The 20,160-nt window shown below is 45.1% G+C and overlaps 1 protein-coding gene across 7 annotated transcripts; it reads right to left on the reverse strand.

Moving 5' to 3' along the window:
• Positions 1-691: 691 nt before the first annotated feature.
• On the reverse strand, positions 692-19,547 carry LOC112278960 (uncharacterized). 7 transcript variants are annotated; one of them, XM_090244893.1, is made up of 23 exons: positions 18,957-19,547; positions 17,234-18,654; positions 16,517-16,732; positions 14,257-16,361; positions 13,401-13,523; positions 12,014-12,764; positions 11,555-11,643; positions 11,271-11,369; positions 10,360-11,134; positions 8,976-10,109; positions 8,650-8,803; positions 7,698-8,422; positions 5,612-7,571; positions 4,984-5,248; positions 4,644-4,727; positions 3,766-4,317; positions 3,217-3,312; positions 2,832-2,987; positions 2,485-2,664; positions 2,113-2,223; positions 1,617-1,799; positions 1,224-1,268; positions 692-1,058 (listed from the first exon to the last, which is right to left on the reverse strand). In XM_090244893.1, the coding sequence occupies exons 5-23, from the start codon at positions 13,473-13,475 to the stop codon at positions 924-926; spliced, it is 7,569 nt and encodes a 2,522-aa protein (XP_090101019.1). In that variant the 5' UTR covers positions 13,476-13,523; positions 14,257-16,361; positions 16,517-16,732; positions 17,234-18,654; positions 18,957-19,547; the 3' UTR covers positions 692-923. The 7 variants fall into 7 exon arrangements, with proteins under 7 accessions (XP_090101019.1, XP_090101015.1, XP_090101008.1 ...); XM_090244889.1 differs by having other exon boundaries at positions 17,234-18,344; positions 18,647-19,547; XM_090244882.1 differs by having other exon boundaries at positions 17,234-18,344; positions 18,587-19,547.
• Between the last annotated feature and the right edge of the window lie 613 nt (positions 19,548-20,160).

Below are 20,160 nucleotides of genomic sequence, written 5' to 3' on the forward strand. Positions count from 1 at the left end.
ATAAAATAATATATTTTTTGACATTTCAAAATTAAGTCATGATGGATTTATGTATAATGCATTTTAAAATTTAGCTTGAACTTTGAACTGGGTGGCTGAAATGGATAGACTCTTGAGTTTCTGTGGGGCTTTATATTAATTGTGGGAGAATGCTATGGATCTCTTTTATGGATGAAGGTCTTGTCACCATATCATATGTATTTATCTCACTAACAATAAAACATACATCTTCTCATATTGCATATTTCATCCACTTAGTCTTCATATTTCGGTGCCTGGTTGATTTCTAGTTATTTAAATAATCGACCACCATAGCAACGAGCGTTACTAATTTGAGTACTTGCAACATATCACATCTTTCTAACTCAATTATCTGACTTAAGAAACGGTCAAGCTGATTGATTGATTGATTGATTTATATATATATATATATATATATTAAATGAAATAAAACTGTACATTCTAATTCTGTTGATTATTTTTTTATTTTTTCTTCTCAAGAATGGTTGTGTTTACCACTGGGCAGGTGCACTACACTCCTAGCTGTGGGAACTCAATGATTTGAGGATAAATCTGAACCTGATAATCTAATGCTGGAGGCTCACAATTATACATGGAGGACATGATAGTGTGGAAATAGGAGCATGTTAACGGACAATTGGCTCACATCAGATTGTTTCACACACAGAAGTAACCAATATAAGCAGAAGTGTTCTGTTGCTTACCAGCTGTGCCACATACTCATAACGAGTTTTTAAGTGGGTGCTCAAGACCACATACGCTCCATAAATTATGTGCTGCTTAGGTTGCACAAATCATGTGCAGTGGATGCGCACAAGTGCTATTTACTAATGTATAGCTACCATCTACCTAGATTTTTGGTACAAACAATTCAAACTCTTTGCTGATTTTAGCTGATACCACTAATTCAATGTTCCTCTACACTCAGGCGAACCACAAAAGCAAGGAATCTTATCACCAACCTCGTCGCAGTTGAATTTGTAGTCATACGTTACCTCCTCTGCAGCATAAATGTTCCTCTTTGCAAAGAAGACGACCTAAAACATTGTCAAAAACACTTTAGTCTGAGGCAAATCCATTGTAGACCAACTCCTTTACAGTCAATTCTGCACGACTTAATCGAAATAAGAGTGAGGAATATGTAGAGTTCACCTAAACAGAAAATCATTTTGATAACATAAAGATAATTAACCGTGTTTTACCTTTTTGAGGTTCTCTACGCAGATCACCTTCGCAACGCAATTAGGCTGTACAAGATCCAAGACAACATCATTAATAGGTGGTAACAACCTAAACGTACCCAAGAATTCCATGCAATCAGATATCCATATCCCAGCAAACCGGAAGTATTAGCGATTTCAAGAATCCCACACATACAAAGCTGGAAAGCTTGGAATAAGCAATCATGCTTACTAATTAGAGGTCACAGAGAAAAAAGCAATGCAGTGATTATCACTCAGTTATAAAAATGACCATGGAATAATTTATGTGTTAGTGAAGCTGTGTAATTAAGAGACATACTGGCTTTCTCAAGGAAAACAATAAGTCTGACTTGATATTGTTTAGTGTCAAAACAGGGAGAACAGGGAGCTTACCGAACAGGAATGGTTTACAAAACGAGCAATACCACCTTTACGGGTGGCATCAATGATCTGCTCCGTGTCTATCCTGAACAGGTAGCAAGCGCCCTGATATTGTAACCGTTTCCCAGAATGATACTCAGCTTCCCGCTTGTCGGCAACACGTGAACCCACTATCTCGCCTACGTATTCAACAACCTGATATGACACCAAAAGCACGAGTAATTAAGAAGCATACATGCATAGAATCCATATCCTTCCGAGACATCACATCCTTAGGTCCTTCAATCGTAACAAATGAGGATCAAGCCACAAAATCTGGCGACGGCTGTGACTGCACCTACAATTTGATAACATAGAACTGTGCACCAACTGGAGTTGGCTTAAAGATTTTGCAGATTGGCTCAGAGACGTGGACCCTTTGCAGGGACTTCGCATCATGCGACCATATCTAAAAGAAAGCCGCACGTGGACATATTGAAATGAGGTGTTGAAAGTTACAAAATCTCACCACTTCACCCTCTGCAATGAAATCCGTAGTGTAGAGCCCGAGTGCATGGATTCCTGATTTATATACAGCAAGTCTCTTCCAACCTTTCTTTTGCTTAAATCGAAGGTATTCCTGTCAGTCGTAGCATAATCAGAGAACTTCCCGCACTAACATACACACACGAGAAAGTAAAAAAGAAAGAGAAACGAAGAAGAACAAGAACAACAACAAATGTCTACTATCTTCACATTTCAAAATGGAGATAGAAAGGAATTGAGGTAGGAAAAAGCTGAATTTAAATAGTTGCAGCATTCAAAACTCATTAAACTTCCTCGAGAATTTTGAAACTTGTAGTATATCCCAGCGTTCCGTGAAAATAGACGTAGAACTTACTCGTTGATCACATTTCAAGGCTGAGGTAGCTGGTTTCAGAGACCGACGACTAGATATTTTACGAACATCGATCCGGAGTGCTGCAGTAACCTGCTCAGGAGTGACAGCCAAACCTCCTTCCAAGGTCATCCGCTGCTGTGCTTTGGCTCGTTCTTCCAAACTCAACTTCCCTTTGTATCCCTACATAAAAAATAAAAGGAAAAGAAAAAGAAAAAGAAAAAGAACAAAAAGGACCTTAATAAAGTTTCAGATTCTTTTTGTTCCAGGCAAACCAACTTTTTCAATGAGGCTCATGTAGCTCAATTTGGAAACACAGAGAAACATGTGACTTCATCTATCCAACTCACCTCAGTACGGACACAACTTTCCCGAGTGTAAGTACAAATCCCTTCCTTAGCTACATCGTCCGACTCACTACCACAATAATCGCCATGAGTTTGACATTTCCCGAAAAAACCAACTCGATTGCTACCATCCTGTACAATTTCACTTTGCAACAGACCCTGCATAAAAAAAGCATAAATAATAAATAAATAAAAGATGGAACCACATCAGTGAAATTGCAATTATAAATATTTTACTCTATACACATGAAACGGAGCCAATAAATAGCTATACAAAACGCCCATCGAATCCTAAAAGCCATCGTGATTGGAATTTCGCCTAGTCTTCGAAGTGACCAGAGTTTCCAAACTTAGGTCTGTATTTAAAGTGCCAATTGGAGACAGTTACCTTCTCATGGGCACACCAGACGTGAATTGGTGTAGAGCAATTCGGTACACGACACTGTATGCAGGCACCACCTCTTCTGTGACATATGGAGCATAGCTGCCAATTCAAGCATAACTTCAACTTCAGATTCACGGGTACAAGTATCCAACGCTCCGATTTAACCACCAAATAAGAAAACCCAACCTGACTCCACTATAAACTTCCAGCATCCAAACTACTTTTACTCCAAACCCAATCTCAGTCAGGATGAGGGAAAATTAAAATGCAGATTTTTTGTATCTGTATGCAATGTGAAGAAAAGACTAGGACTTGCAGATATTGACCAAGAAACTAATCCTCAACATATCTCATCAATCCACAGTTCTCTAAACCAGACATTGTCCAATCTACCTATTTATTTTCCAACCCCACCTTCAGTCCAGTCAACCTTGCCCCACCTAGTTGTCACATGCAATTGATGAGTTCCTCATCAATCGTACAGATAACACAGCTATAAACGATTACACGATCAACCAAATCTATTTCCGGCTAGAATACTTGTCTACTAACCATTTTTCGAAGGGATGCATTTACATTCGAAACATCAAACACTCCCATGGTGCCCATGTTCAGACACCGCGTTCCGGGCATCCACAATGCGCACACCATATGCGCCCACTGTTTGGCTGCAACATCCTTCAAGATGCTTCGAACTGTATTGTTCCTCAACCAACTTTCATGTCCTGAATTTGCAGTCACGACCCTATCAGGATGCTTCACCATATTGCCGCCACTGCTTCTGTGTTCAGGACTGTCCTTGTGACAAACTTTGCGAACCGAATTTTCATCTCTGGGCTCCTCACAATCACACGAGTCACATTCTCTGACATTCGTAGGATTAATCTTGAGATCCTTTCCTGGGAGATTAGAGGTCGACTTATTCCTGGATAACTGATTGTTCTTTGTTGCTGACAAAAGGGTTTCTTCATCATCCTCTATAAAGGAGTCAAGTATGCTCTCATCCTTCATGTCTCGCCAGACTCGTAGTAATCCGTGGCAGAAACTTCGAGATTTGTGGACGCGGGTCATAGCTCCACCCCCGTATCCACAAAGTACACATATCTGAATAAACCAAGCCACAACTTCTCAATTTCCACATCCAGACAGATTCAGAAAAGTTTTCTTCTTTTTGGTCAAGATTTACAAAATTGTTTACATGAAATTGTTCTAGCATAAATAACATTACTATCCACGCTCGAACCTAAAAGAATAGCAAACCAAATACCTCGACTATATTCCAAACAAATGGTTAACCACTAGAAATTCATGAAATTAAAAACAAAGCCAAAGATTTCCCAAAATTCCAAAAGAAAAGAAACATATCAAGCCAAGCAAAAGCAACAAAATTTTTCAGTCAAAATAAAGTGTGCTCGTGAATTTGCGCGTACCGGATTGGTAACCTTGAATTTACAAGTACGACACGACCAAGGCCCTTTTGGAATCTTGGGCACGCCGTAACATGCCTGATGAACCTGTGCAAGCAACGATCAAAAATTGCACTTAAATCAATTTACAGGTCACAAGATCAAACAGACATCGTTAAGGTTGGACTCAAGGGTTCAAAAAGAACAAGAATATAATACCAAAATGAATGTTAAAAAGAAAAAACTAAAAACTGGAAACTGCCAACAGCAACAAAGTCAGGGCAACCAAATGCACCAAAATCTAAGCTCGTACTACACTAGAAGTTCAACAGAAAGGTCCATATTCGTTAATGTCCATTCTTACCTTGACTGGACACCGACTACAACACAACAACTTATTGTAGCTGGCTGAGGTAAATATCCCACAAACGTCACATTTGCTCCTTTCATGAGGGTTAGGCTTTTTTGCTTCAAAACTAGCCACTGATTTTTCTTTATTGAAATAGGTAACAACCACCTCTTTCGAATTCGTGGGTTTTCCTTTCAAGTGCACCTTCATGTTACTTCCTAGACGGGATTCCACCGGCTCTTTCAACTTTTTATTATCTAGGACGAGCTCTCCCTTGGAACTGCACCAAGCATCAGGCACGCGGAACTCTCAGAAAAAAAACCCCTCTTCAAAAACGAGATCTAAATTTTACATTCCATTTTCTACACCAAACAGAGTCCACCAACAAACTCGAAATAGATAAAATCTACTACCATACAGCAGGCGTTAAGCTTATACAAAAACGATCCTTATGCACCATACAGACGCGATGAAAAAGAGTACTGGCGATCAGCACTGTTCAGAGCCTTCAATAAAGCAACTAAAATCGACTATATGATGAAATATAGCAGAAACGAACTTTTCCACAACATACATAACCCTACCTTATTAATGAAAAACATGACACCAAAAAACATTTTGCACATTTCACATCAAAAGTTACCTCTTTGACAGAGCACCGTTTTCCATGGATCTCTCAATCTCGTATACTGAGCTCTCTTTCACCCTCTTCAATCCGGGAGCCAATTTCGAGCGTTTAGCACCGATTCCAGGCAGAGACAACAGCTGAGGTTTTCTTTTAAGCACTCCTAGTCCAGTTATGCCCCCTTTTTGTATATGCCTCACATCATGCTTCACTGCGCCTGTATCTCCCACTCGCACTTCATCATCAAAAGCTCTTGCGTCTTTGACTTGCAACTCATCCTGCGTCACTTTACCTATATTCACCTTACTTGACCGTACCTGCTTCCTAACGAGGCAACCCTGCTCACCAAGCCCCTGCTGATGCTTTACTTTTGAGATACTGTTGCCGCTTGCTGGCCTCACTTGTGATAAGTCGCACACAGAAGTCCTCTGCCTATCAGTAATTCTTCTCTCCCTCTCTGCAGCTAAATTCTCACTCTTGGATTGTTCTATCTGTGCGTCTTTGCTTCGGTGCCACTCTACTTTCCTTCTATTTGGAACCCCTGGCCTTGCTGACCTCTCACCGCGAGGGATAGGGCCATTGATACCCATAGATGCAGGTCGTGGTGCCGGGTTGTCCATTTCTACAGCTGCTGACGCTAGTTTGTCAGCTTTCAAAACTGCTGCTGGATCTTCATCCTCAGCAAACTCAAACACCTCTGCACCTGGCCCAAGCGTATTGTTCTTACAAGTCAACTCCAACAGACTTCGGACTTTCCGATTTAGTGCATCTTCTTTGTGCATCAACCTCATCCTACGTTCTTCCTTAAATACTACATCAGTGTCAGGATGATACCGATCTTTCACTTCTTTCGAATGACCGGCTCTAACACTGTCAGAACATGCACGTGCATCATCCCTCTTCTGCAATGCACCTTCCACTCTGGATTTTGAAATCTTACATGCTATTCCCATGTTAGAATGAACTCGATCCATCACTTCTTTTTTAGGATCGGCTGTGATACCATGAGTAGCAACGTGTGCATCAGCCTTGTGCATTATGCTTTTTATTCTAGGTTTCGAAGCCTTCCATGATACTCTCATGTCAGGACGTTGTCGATCATTGACTTCTTTGCCATGTCTGGCTGTGACACTGCTACTAGCTACGTGTGCATCTAAACTCCTCTGAATCGTGCCTTCATTTCTGGACTCTGGAAAGCCATCCCTCAGCTTCTGTTCGGTTGGCCTATTTTGGACTTCTCTGGGAACTGGGTTCGCATCTTTGGCGTGTTTCAGAATCACGCTTAACGACATTATCTTCGCGTGTCGTGGACTCGGTCTGGCCAACGGCGTTCGCGGACTGCGAAGGCTCTTCGTCAAGAAAGTCGGCACTGCAATCGGACATACATTGTCTGCTTTCCCTGAACCTGAACCACAAGTAGCCGAAACTATGCTCAGAGCCCCTGTTTTGGGAGTCGTCGACATACCCATCCCTGCCTCACTGCTGTATCCTATGTCCGGACAACCGTCCCCACCTGCGTTACTTCTCCAATCCTTTCCGCCACAATTCAACTGTAACTTCGTCCGGATCCCTTTTTTCACATTTTGACGATTCACGCCAGATGTAGGGACTCGTTTCACCAGAGTGCTCGCCTTATTCTTCGAATCCTCACCCAAGCTGGCCGCCTCAACATTCTCTTCAGTCACATTCGTCGTCTTTACTTCTTGGTGCCGTTTCGGTATGGCGAGCTTCCGACGCTTGGAAGGCGGCAACATCTCTCCGCTCAACGCTTTCAAGTCCTTTGTCGAGAAGTCCGTATCGGCTCTCGCATGTGCCTCGTGCACCTGGGATCCCAATCTTACCTTCTCTGATGTAACCGGAGCTTCCGCTCCGTGTCCGAACGAACTCGTTGGGCTGACATCCTTGGCAGCTCCTCTGTCCCCATCCAACTCCAGCAATTTCCATTTCATGTTGCGCCGCTGCTTCCTCTCCAGTATGCCTGCCTTCACAAAATTGTGCAAGTATGTCACATGTTTTTCGATTCGCAACAAGCCACTCTAAAACTCAATTTTAGAACACACTGCACACAACCAAAGTTGGACAAAAATTACTTCAAATTACTCGCCTGTGCTTGTCACCGGCTCTGCTTCCACCTCATTGTGCTCTGTCTCCTTGCTACTATAGTATCCTCCGATGCCTCTTTTCATTACTAACCTCTTTCCCATATTACTGGATGATGGGCATTCGAGGGATGACGGAGACGCATGTTTTCTTGAATCCTTCGACACAGATAACGCATTCGGATTCGTGCCCACTCCCATGTCCACATCCTCCGAGGAAGAGCATTTACCTATTCCAGACCCTTCATCTACAACACCTGCAGCAGCCGTTACACCCGACTTTTGCATCAAAGGGCATCCTTTCCCACTCGCAGCACATCCTTCGTCAGAAAGTCCGCTTGAAACATTCTCTGAGCTGTTGGAACAAACATCCCTACAAGCCGCACTCAATGGACTGCCACGCCCCGATGTAGTGCCCTTCGCAGCAGTATCCGACAACCCGTCTTTTTCTTCAGGGATCACTTCTTCGCATTTTGCACTCACATCTTGGTTTTCCACATCCGTCCCCCCCTGTCTCGGTTCCCATGGCAGGGCCTGACCAATAGAATCACGAGTGGCCTCTCTCTCCTCCGCTGGGTCCGTGTTCAACCGTGGCTCCGTGTCTAGCTGTTGCACCTGAGCACAGCATTCCAATGCAACATGCTCGCCTTCCACCAAACCAACTCTCTTTGCATCTTCCACCGTGCTTGCAAGTCCATTCACCTCCTTCAGACAGACTTGTCCGGTGAACCTAAACAACCACCACACCCATCATTAAACCATGATCAAAAAGTCAACTCTTTATCTCGAACCCTTCGCACAAACCCAACTTCTACATGCAACGAAAAGTGCGTCTTAATCCGCTAACTGTGTACGTCAAAGATGCTTCTGCCTAACACTACCAGCCATAACCACATCACTCGATATAAAACAACGATCATCACCAACTCTCAGAGAAACGCCGTAACGTTTCCTCACCTTGGTACAGCTTGCCCTCTTGTACATGGGCTTGCTTTCCTGCATTTGAAACAAGCACACTGTATTTCCCCTCTAGTCACAGACGGAACTTCAGGTTTCCTCTGTAAAATTGCACCCGGTGCGTCACCAACCCCCACCTCCTTTGCTGCCGGATCTGCGAAATGCACTTTCTAATGTGTCAGAAACGGCACTGCCCAATTACAAATCTGAACGTATTCCATCACCTACCTTAATTTCCAAAATACTAAGCCAAATCACATCTCTGACGGCATTCAGAACATGATTCCTAACAACCACAACATAACATGCAGGCCTTGATTAAAGACCTGCTAGAGGCTCCGATTGCACATGCACATGCTCGGCTTCATTGCCTTTGATTCCACCATCACCTGAACTCAACCGGTTCGAAATTTCTGAATTCTGCACCTTCGACACCACACCCCGAACAATCGCGTACACTGCCTCAGTATCGCCCTGTGACAAAGCTTGCCTGTCGTCCATTACTGTCTGCTCATTTTGACTCTGCCACTGTTTCATTTCTGTCCTGTTCAACACTATTTTCTGACCCTCTGATACATGTTCAACACCCGGTGCTCTTCCTATCTCCTCACACCTTGCACTGTAATCTCCCTGAGCAAGTCTGTGAGCTGGAGGTTGAACCATCAACGTCGTCCCTTGTTCTCGTACTTGGAAACCAAGCTTTGGATCCTGCTCCAGCCTGCTGCCATTTGCATTATCAACAGCCCCTCGAGAACTTATCCCTGGATCGTGCTGACCTTGGCTCCTCATCAGGATGTCCGAAAAGCTTGCACGTGCACCGACAGAGGCCCGTCCAAACATGTCCACATCGTTGGACAGATTTTCTGCACCAATACCCCTACTCAGAGCGCCCTTCAACTGCACCCCGGGACCATCCAGCTCCGTTGCTCGGTAGGTGAACGATGACTGGTTGGCTGCTTCCAAAAACTTTTGTCCAGTCTTGTGAGTTAGCTGCGCCAACTCCCCTGTACTTAGCGAATCCAAGCTCGTTCCATTCTCCAATGCCATGCTACGGGATTGATCAATTTGTGATATGAGCTTCGTCGCCACCTTCTCCGACCCCGATTGCACACTCCGAAACTGACTGTCTCCACTCCTGCTCAACATGCTCGACTGGTGAATGGATTCTAGAGACATGAATTTCCCTTGAACCTGATCTGGTACAGCATTTGGTTCGTAGGCCCCTTGTAAGGAATGAAATATTTGCCTAGTACTCTGGGTTAAGTTGTGATAAGCTGGGCCTCTATCCTCTCCGCGCTTTTCCAAACCAAAACTTTCCAGGCGATCTGTCCTTACTGGAGCTGATTGTCGTGCAGCAGTGACACCATGCTGCATCCTCGCCTGGCCAGGAATGCCAGAAAACTTCGGTAGATTCGGCGTACTGAACGGCTGTAAATTATGTTGCAACTTTCCATCCCACACTGTCAAGAAACAAACAAATAAAGACATTCTCACATCAATCAGAAAATATCTACAACCTTCACATCAATCCAAAAACCATACCCTGTCCTCTAACGCAAGACTATTCCGTGCTTTTCACATTGGCTACAACCATAGCAACATCGGTAAGTCTATAAGCCACTGCTGTTATTTGCGTTTTCAACCTTACAAGCTGTGGTGCGGTATACATCTTTCAAAACGTGCATACTGAACATGTGATTAAGCAACAACCTTTGCTCGTGACTTGCTCGAACAAATGAGGCTTCGGATGGTCCACGCTAGAGGTTGCCATGGATGAGAACGAAGTCCCTGCAGCCTGTGTTTGCTGAGATGGCTGCCCCAGACGTAGCTCAAAATTGGACAAACTATCGTTCTCTCTTGTGCGATATTCTTGCCCCTCGGTCCATCTGTTTGCCCAATAGTTTATTCCTTTCCCATTCCTAACACTGGCACTCACCTGCTGTCCCGCAGAGGAATAACGCTGGCCTCCATCGTTTGTAAGATTATGTTCATTGCTCATGTCCACTTGTCCTGAATTAGACATGCTTTGAACCATATTAACCCCCATGTATCCCTGATCCCTCGAAAGGCTCTCGTGCGGTGAAGCTGTATGCAACTGCCCAGACCCGACATCAGATGTCGCGCTCGCTCCTCTGTACGACTGCCCGTACGTCTTCAACACCGTCTCCCTGGAATCCATCATGCCAACATTTCCTGTGTTCAAAGGCCCGAACTTTGTATTCGAGAAGGACTCCGCAGCATGCAGAGTCGAAGTGCTCCCGATGCCTACGGAGGCATCCCACAGCTGTGTTGTTCTGCTCTTCATCATCGGACTGCTCCCGCCGCACGAGACGTCCACTTCTTTTTGCCAACTTTGCGTGAACACAGCTTTATACCGTCCGTGCCCTGTCTCAGCAGGGCTAGTATCTTTATACTTCCCGTGCCCTGCCTCCACAGGGCCAACATCCAGCCACTCCCAACCCATGTTGTCTTCCGGAACCTTCACCTGCCGCCCAACCGCACTTAGTGTGAGCATAACCGCAATTACCTTCACTATTCAAGGTAAACGCACTTTGAAACATACTGAGAAGCACATCAAAGTATCCAAACCAGGCAATGCTGATGATGGCTACCATTCTTACCCCGCATAGTAAGAGAAATGCCTTTCGCCATTGTACCAAAGTTTCACCTCCCTCCATAAACACCACTTGCCCAGGATTCGAAACATGAAGTCCTGAATGCTGCACGAAACCACACCAAAAATTCCCCTTAATCGTTAAGGACGGGACAAGGGTAACAACTTCATCACTTCCATAGCACTGCCTATTCCACACATCATTTACAGGAATAGGTCCTGCAGGGGCCATGCATTACAAGGCAGTGGTTTCTCACCGGACCAACAAATTATGCACTCCTAACACAATACCTGGGTGAATTTCGAAACCGACATGTATTGGCCGTGGCAGCTGCAAGTCACCCCCAAACGCCATGTGTCAGTGAAGCTCAGCTGCCCACCTGCCACAACACTTTTCAAATCTAAATTCTCCCAGTAGAACTTCCGCGCCGACCCAAGTTGATATGAATCAGGTCGTCAACCCGAGGCCCGAAGGAACCGCAACAGATATGGAACTACCATCAACTTCACATCCAGTAACGTGACTTCATGCCAAGAAAATAAATTACAGCTATTGAAGAGACCCACAATCTGCCTCCACCCAGCCAATGCCAAACTTGACATATCAAACAAGCGACCCTTCTTGCAACTAGCAACCATGTACCCAATAAAATATGTGAGGGGATACATTCTACAGCTGCACCATACAAGCCCACAATAAGATGAAGCAGAGCGGAAAATGTGTGGCGAAATTTCTCTACAGACACTCACCTACAGGTAGTCCAAAGTAGTTCACACAATAAACTCGAAGCCCCCCTGGTAAAGTCGGGCCTGGGGTCGAGTGAGACTGGTGGGGTAAACCGGACCCCAAATTGGATGACATCGAATCAACTTTGTGCAGATCTCCATTAGTCGAAGACAGTGTCGACGCTTGCACACTTTGGTATCGCTGCCTTTGTCTCACTGGTTCAGCCAACCAAGGTGGAGAAGGAAAAAGTCGGTTCCCCTCCAAGCTCAGCTCCTGTGTAGCCCTGCTGAAATTTGGGTAGTGCGACAAAAACTCAGCACCCGGTGCCCTCGACCCGTTCAAAAGGAAACTTTCTTGTAACCTTCCACCACTCATGACGTTGTAGTCCCTACCGTGTCCAAGAGACACATCTGCTCCTGAAGCATACTTTGCACTCCCATCTACACGGTTTGTTAGTGACGAATTAGAAGGACTTAGAGTGGACCATCCGTCACATCCACCGTACTCTGCCAGATTCAAATGAGTGAACGGATTAAAAGAAGCAGGGTAATTCGAACGGGCACTGATGGATGGAGGGTTATTCGGTCTAGGTGGATGCTGCTGGGACCCTGAAACCATGGCCAGGAGTTCCGACTTGATCTTGTTTGCACTGAACCGCTGAGAGCCGAAATTCATCACATTAGGAAGCACCGGCTCTTGCCTGAAAGTGCGCTCGATGATGCAGACCTCCTTACCCATGTAAGACTGGGGTAATTGCCCTGGATCCAAATTGAACTATGACAAATAGCCCACATCAAAGAGATAATCAGCACTTCCGTAGCAAACTCAGAAAAGCTGAAATCAATGAATTCATCATCACCGATAAAATAACCACCATTCTATGAGGTTTTAGAGAAACGAATGCTGAAACCTGCTGAAATTCCATACGCGTTATCTACAAATTGTGATTGAAACATCTTCCCGTTATTCATTGCACAACCTGCTTCATTTACTTGACAAGCTGCAAAGAAATGCTACAAGACGCATCCCCTTAAACATGTAGACCTAATGGGATTAGGCAATATGTCCAGGTAGATAAACAATATTTACCCATAAATTGGTATACAAAGTCTCTTGTTCAAACAACTCCATGTATAAAACCCTAAAAGCTATAATCACCTTCGCTATACATTGTCCTCCGATTTCACACCTTTAGGATTACCAACGCTAGATACTAGATGCAGCTGAAAGTTGATTGTTCAGCAAACACTACAAGGCCTGTGCAGGATTCTGACTATCACAAAACAAGTTCTGTATGAATAGATATATTTATATATATATATATATATATATATATATATATATATAAACATACAGTAGTTCCCCAAAAAGCAATCCTTTCCTAGACGTTTCTTTAGAAATTTGGTTTACCTGGTTTGGTGTTGATGGGCTCGGCTGCGCTGGGGACTTGCTCGAGGATGACCTCATATTCCAAATCTCCTCCATGGCCACCACCCAACTTCAAGTACCCCGACCTAAACCATCAGCTTAGCTCTGAAATGACAGAAAAGACTCAGACTCGTGTTTAACTGAATAAAAACTCACAATGCGGATCCCACTTGCATAGATTAAGGCATGTACAGATGTCAACATCACCGAGCAGAATAAAAACGAGCTATGATACCACTACATAATAGGCATGCAGGGTCCAGTAACTGCTGCAGTCTTTCTGGCTGCTCTGGATGACCCTACCTTCAAGCCAAACAATGCACTGCAGTGTAGATGTCATCGACAAACGGCGAAATACATGCTCTTTGCTCACTAGCACGCTCAAGGGTAACAAAGACATAGTACCTCGCAACCAGAACCTCTACTGTTGAGCTCAGCGTTAATTACACCTTCTCGATGCTCGTTAGCATTACAAAAAGTGAGCATTAAAATAGTATAATAAAAACGTGAAGGTCCCAAGCTGTAGTTTACTACTGCTGCACTGTATCGATTGCTACGGTCTGGAAAATACACGCCTGTGCTAAAAGTCTACTCGAAACATATGCCTACTGCCAAGCTCCAGCTTTTCACCTATCTATGTATCACGGAACACAGACACGAAAATAATCGAATGGGATAAGCAAACTCTTTCATCTGCCTACATCACTCAGCATCGCATACACGACGTAGCTCTGCCGCAATCCCTTGGACAACAATCACAAGCTTCGCTCGAAACTTCCCATCACACCCTCTGACCTCTGCTCTTGCAAACTCACCACTCAAAATGTGAGACACCCACCTGAAATCACTAGATCCTTTCCGGACACCACACCATGTCATATGCAAGAACCACGATACTGCGCTCGCTGGTTTCGAAAAATTCAATAGTAATCCCCGACCTTCTCCCACCCTACCCAGCCCAGTCCCGCCACAACCCCGCCCTGCTCCGCTCCGCTCCTCTGCAACCCCCTCAATCCTCACAAAATTCACCTCACTCAACCTCCCACAAAAGCATACGACATTCACAACTCCCGCAATCACTCTTGATCACCATCAATCCGCACCTCCCGATGCTAATCCTGGCCTAGATGACCTCAACCCGAGCTCAACCATCGCCGTCATCCTCACCCAACAGCCAATACCCTCCATAGGAGTTCCCCATAACGGCATTCCCTCACATCCCCAAGCCACCCTCCGAAAATAGCAACGCCGTGTCGCCCCTGAGGTAGAGAAGTCGACGACCCAGGTGAGATACTACTAGAGGGAGAAGAGAATGATGCAGCAAGGGAGAGCCGTGAAGATTGGTGCAACTCCGAAAAGGGTCCGTGGCACAATTCCTCTCGCTCAATTCTCACTTGTGCTTTCAGTAGTGTCTCCCCCCACCCCACTATTCCATTTCCCTCTCGCTCTCCTCCTCCACTTCCTCGCAGCCTCGCTCCGTGTGTGTATGTATGTTTCCCCTGCGCTGGTGTTGCTGCGGGCTGAGGACTAGGGCACCCCGCGGGCTTGGGTGCCCATCCCCTCCTTCGGCATCGGCTTGCAGCGGTGGAACCCAATGCTTCGACATTCACCTGGAACCCGGACTCTCTTTCTCGTCGACGTCGTCGCCGTCGTCGTCGCCGTCTCTCCGCTTTTCTTGCTTTCTTGCATGTTTGCTTGCTTGCTTGCTATTCATAACTTTCCCCCACTTATCGATCCTCCTTCTTCATTCACCTCACACCCACTTTATTATAACCCCTCTCCCCGCCTTTGTCAATGTTGACTTCCGCAATTCGGTCCCTAGCCCCCAACTAGCTAGATAGCCCAGCCCCGCTCTCCCTGGTCATCATGCGGATACACTGGGCTGCGTCGTCGGGACCCTCGTAACCCATTTGCGTCGATCACACCAGTGGGATTCCAACACTCGAATCACGTCTACATTCGCTAATTAGTGGGGTGTTGTTTTCGGGATTTGACCTCTTATCTGTTGAGGATTAATCGCAGGTTTGTTGCATGACTTTTGTGGGTGGAAAACTGCATCGGGTCTTGTGACCTCCATGGTTGCAGGACAAATGCGGGAATGGGTGTGTGACTGGATGCGGAGCAATTAGGGTACTCATCAAAGGTGGTGTAACAAAATAGGGTGATTGTCAAATGAGGCACATGTCGTGGGTCAGTCGGCATCGAGTAGGGTGAGGTGGGTAATGAATGCCACTGATGTAACGGCTCAAGCATGCTGTACAGGTGACCCCGAAAACAAACCACGGGCGGCAAATGAGGGGCTTCATAAAATGGGATGTTTAGTCCGAATGTGAGTGGCACAATCAAGTGTATTCAGCTACTGGATAATCGGTCCCTCATATGTGCTGGAAAGATAAAACTTCGAAGGTATCTAAGAAAGAAGTACATCCCTGAAATTGTAACGAAGCATCGCCGATAATGGATGCCGGAAGATGGGAAGCGCATCTTCTAAAAAAGATAATCCTCCGCTTCTCCTTGAGGTGATGAAAACTAGCCCAATGCCACAAGATACACGGGATTCGTAGAGGTGCGTTCGAACATCTAAAAAAGTTCCCCAATTGGTCTGTGTTTGCAGCTTCACAGGCTACCATCACACTGTATTGCTCCATTCCATCTAATTCAGATTCCAGAAGGGCTTAATTCAAAAAACCTCGCATAACACTCTGGAAATCTTCTCTCCCACAGCTATTTCATCGAGCCTGAAGCGGTTGAGATTGAGGCTCAGATAGAGTTTGTTTTCCGGATTTGTTGATAACATGGCGCCTGCTTTCTCTGGCATTCAAACTCCGGTAATACTAAGAATTGCAGCCGTTGAAGATGTTCAGCTGTCTCCGTGTCACCTCTACGACACCAGCTCCACAGCTTCAGTAGAACTTTTGTGCATGGAATACAACCAGCACCCATCTGGAGCAAGAGCAATTAGGTTAGAGGTGCGTTCATCACATTCTGTCCTGTCTAGATGACTGTTAATTATCGTGAGGCATACTCTTAATGATCTCTGCCTTGAATATAGAACTATCACCGTACCTCTTTGTAAATAAGGATGGAAGGTTGCTTACCATAGAAGCGACGAAGGCAGAAGCTGATGGTAATAAAACATTGTGGCTGATCCAGGAATGGCCACAGTACTTAATTAGCAGAAGCCATCCGGCTTTAGGTGTACTTCGATTGTTGAGGAATCGTAAAGAATTCGTAGCAGATTCCTCGTCATGGACTTCTGTTGCTGCTGTGATCAGCTCTACCAACATCTGCATTTGTGGAACCACTTGGTGCGCCTGAATGAACACAAAACGAAGGAAAAAATAAAATAAAACCGGTTGTCAAATTCACAAACTGAATAGCTTAGTAACTGATACTCAGTTCATAATCGAAGATATTGCTGAGAAAAACTCTCTACGCAAGAACGGTGTTTCACATTCCATTCTGCAAGGAAACAGACAAAAAAACTTTGACCATAAGAAATCATACGTTCGCATTTTCACTATCATCTGAAACGCAGTATGATCAATATCAAACTACACAGTTTATGAATTAAAGTTTTGTTAACATGGCCGAAGCAAAGAAATGATGTTTAGTCTGAGAACCAAGTGCAACCAACCAATCACAACATGAAAGTTCCAAAAACATTCCGCTCTGCACTTTATGAGTAAAATGAGTAAAGTAATTGTTGAGAAGGGGTGCCGGCACTGTATGCTTCTCAGATCCGCTAATCTGGAAGCAACAAACGAAATACGCGACAATTCGGAATGTTCCAGTCACACCATGACGAAACTCACTTCTCAAACAAAAGGTGTACAATAGTCGAGTTAGCATTGAAACTCCACTCTCCAATTCAATTATCGCTCGGTGCAGAATAACAGGTGAACATCCAGGCGGAGTTTTGCGCGGAGCAGTAGGTTACAGGATAAGATGCTCGGCTCGTTACCCTTCTCTACTGCATCTGTCAACTTGACGAATTCATTGCACAACGGGCTTGAACCCAGATGGCTCAAGCCCTTAGTATTACGCTGCTCGAGGGACCAGGCCCTTGAGGCTTGGAAGCCTGGCATTGGGTCTGACATCGCAACATTCACTTCCAGGTGCGACGATGTTTGTACGTATTGGGCATTAATGCTCAGCTTTCTTGCATCCTAAAGTAAATGCACCTTAGAACCTTTCCTCTCTAAGTCACCTGCCTCTAGCACCCCCATGTCCACACGGCGCAAGCGAGCGAGCGAGCGAGCTCAATCTCCGACTCACCACATCCCGATACAGCTAATACAACTGCTTGCGCAAAACCTTCGAGCACTCTCCGGGCGCTATCTCTGACTACATCTTAAAAACCTCCGTAGGCCTTCAATTCAAACCCTGCCTCTACTCACACCTTCAATTCCGTTAGACTCAGAACTTTCCGGCCAAAATTCCACTCCCCTAACTTCAAACATCAACCTCTCCAAGCTCGGAAACTTCTCCAGAGTGCACCATGTCAAATAAAAGTAGCCCGTGGAACCAAGTGAATTTTCAAGGAGAAGTCTCAGACACCATGGCTGGGAGAGGTTAGAACTTCGACGTGGTCGTCATCAACTGATGCTCTGTACGCCGACGCAAATGGTGACCGGCGAGTACATGCGCAAGCTTGCACCAATCGATGGCGATAGCAAGCAACCAAACTTCTGCAAGACATAGCAGGTGCAATGGAAGTCCAACTTGGCTTCAATGGAAGAGCGCAGGCCCAGAAGTTCCACCTCCAATTCACAAGATAAGTCGAGGCAACTTGGTCACTTGCAGAGAGCTTAGCTTTACATCGTGACCAAGCTGAGCATAAAGCTCATTCATCCTGACTTGACAATCAGCAAGTCCAATCAAATACTAGGCCACGCATCATGGCACTGCACCGGATTTCCAAGTCTGGATGTGCACGTAACATAAATTCATGTTAGATGGGCCAGTGAGTCCTTGGGTAGTCAGTTTCTTGTCAGACCTGCCACATCGAGCATTCTGTGTGTAGCAACGAAGTCTGTAGATTTCACACAGTGTAATGTTCAAACTTTACTTTTGCCCACTGAACCAAGATTTCAGTGTAAACTTACACGAAAAATGTCTACTGCAACTCTAATTCTGTGCATAACAGAAGACTGGCAAGCGAGAACCTGCTGCTTGACAATTTCCCTTAATTCGTATGTCCACATTCCCCTTTGTAGCAGAATTACCTTCAAATCTGTACACATTCCGTTGCATAACCAAGGTGAATACGCCCATACGTGGCCGAGTACATGCGTTCTCCAACAGCGGATTCGTTATAAACAAGGACAACAGCAACAATCCTTTAACCGGTTCACAAAAAACACAGATGCAGGTGGCAAGCAAGTAACAACTTTATTCAATACTATGTGTGTCCATTGCGAAAATGGAAGAGTAACTACTTTGAAACACCAGAAACCTGAAAGGTAACATCAAAAAAAATAGGTCTACGTAGTCTGTAGCGATTCATGAGAAACGGCAGGGACTACTCCGCAAAACCTTTCTGGAGCCAACGGTGAACGCCGTACCCAACCGATTGAATGCAAAAATCCCACGAAATTTCACACCAAGCTGACCGATACTGGACCAAAAAGACCCTTTCTGAGTTTTTGGAGCATCGGAGCGTGGGATACGAAGTAACAATCCCATTCTCCTCCGCAAACTAACGGTCTGTGCTAGAAGCACCGACCCAACTCGCGAATGCAACATTTCCCAGTCACATGCAAACTCCTCGACCCTCGAAATGGGCCTGCAAAAAACAGAACCTGGTGCGATTGCATTCCTCGTTGTATCCGCCTGGAGGGAGGGACTCCTTCAAATAGAACGCTTCATGATACAAATAACTGCGTGGATATCAACTCGTGGGTCATACCCTGGTATAGACTCAAGCTTCCCACTCTGAAGAGCTCAGAAGTGGGTCTCTCAAACTCCCGTTAACATCATCAAACTCCTTGCTTCCAATAGGGTATCACACCGACAACGCACACTTCGGGGACAATCGCAATGTGGAAAACTGCCCGCCGATGTAAATGGAGGCGAGGTACATGACTCGGTGCTCATCGCCGACTTCCACGACGGCGATCGAGACACACCCTTGAGTCGAAGATCTGAGGGACTTGGGGAGTCCAGTCCCGATCTAGTGAACGGATGTTGTTGTCGGTAGTCTCGGTTGACAAGTCCATGCCGGGGAGAAGTCAACGCTATACCGACAACGCATGCATCGATGTGGAACCTCAAAGCTCCCCACAACTGGCAGATCCAACTACACACTTCGCTGTGTGGGTGTTGAAGGAAAATCTCAATTAGGGGAGAGTTCGGTAACTGGAATATTACATCTTTAGTAAACTGTTGGACCCACTCTTTCTGTTTTTTTCTTTCACAATTACCTTGAATTTTGCATTGAGATTCAGCTTTGGCTGAAAATTCATGATAAATTACCCGTGGAATTGACTGTTACCTCTGCCGTTCTGAGATTTCGTTTTAGATTGTTTGTACCTGAGAGAGAGAGGGAGAGAGAGAGACTGTGACTGGAAAATGAACGTGTGTGTATGTTTCATACCAACACCTCTCTTTCTTTTGATTTTGAAGGGGATGAATTTGCAATGTTTCCATAGAAGATTTGCAAAACAAATAAAATGCATCGTCAAAGCATGCAAGGGTGTAGCATTATGATTAGTATTCTTTTTTCTATTTTCTTTTTCTC

This window comes from Physcomitrium patens, chromosome 2 (assembly GCF_059467195.1).
Source record: "Physcomitrium patens ecotype Gransden chromosome 2, ASM5946719v1, whole genome shotgun sequence".
In the NCBI taxonomy this organism is placed as follows: Eukaryota; Viridiplantae; Streptophyta; class Bryopsida; order Funariales; family Funariaceae; genus Physcomitrium; species Physcomitrium patens.

Excerpts from the sequence above, each read along its gene's own strand:
- LOC112278960 (XM_090244893.1), bottom strand. The coding sequence starts at position 13,475 with ATGGAGGAGATTTGGAATATGAGGTCATCCTCGAGCAAGTCCCCAGCG. Across the intron at positions 10,110-10,359 it reads CGAGCAAGTCACGAGCAAAG|TGTGGGATGGAAAGTTGCAA; the intron begins GTTGTTGCTTAA and ends GTTTCTTGACAG. Across the intron at positions 8,423-8,649 it reads AGAGGGCAAGCTGTACCAAG|GTTCACCGGACAAGTCTGTC; the intron begins GTGAGGAAACGT and ends GTGGTTGTTTAG.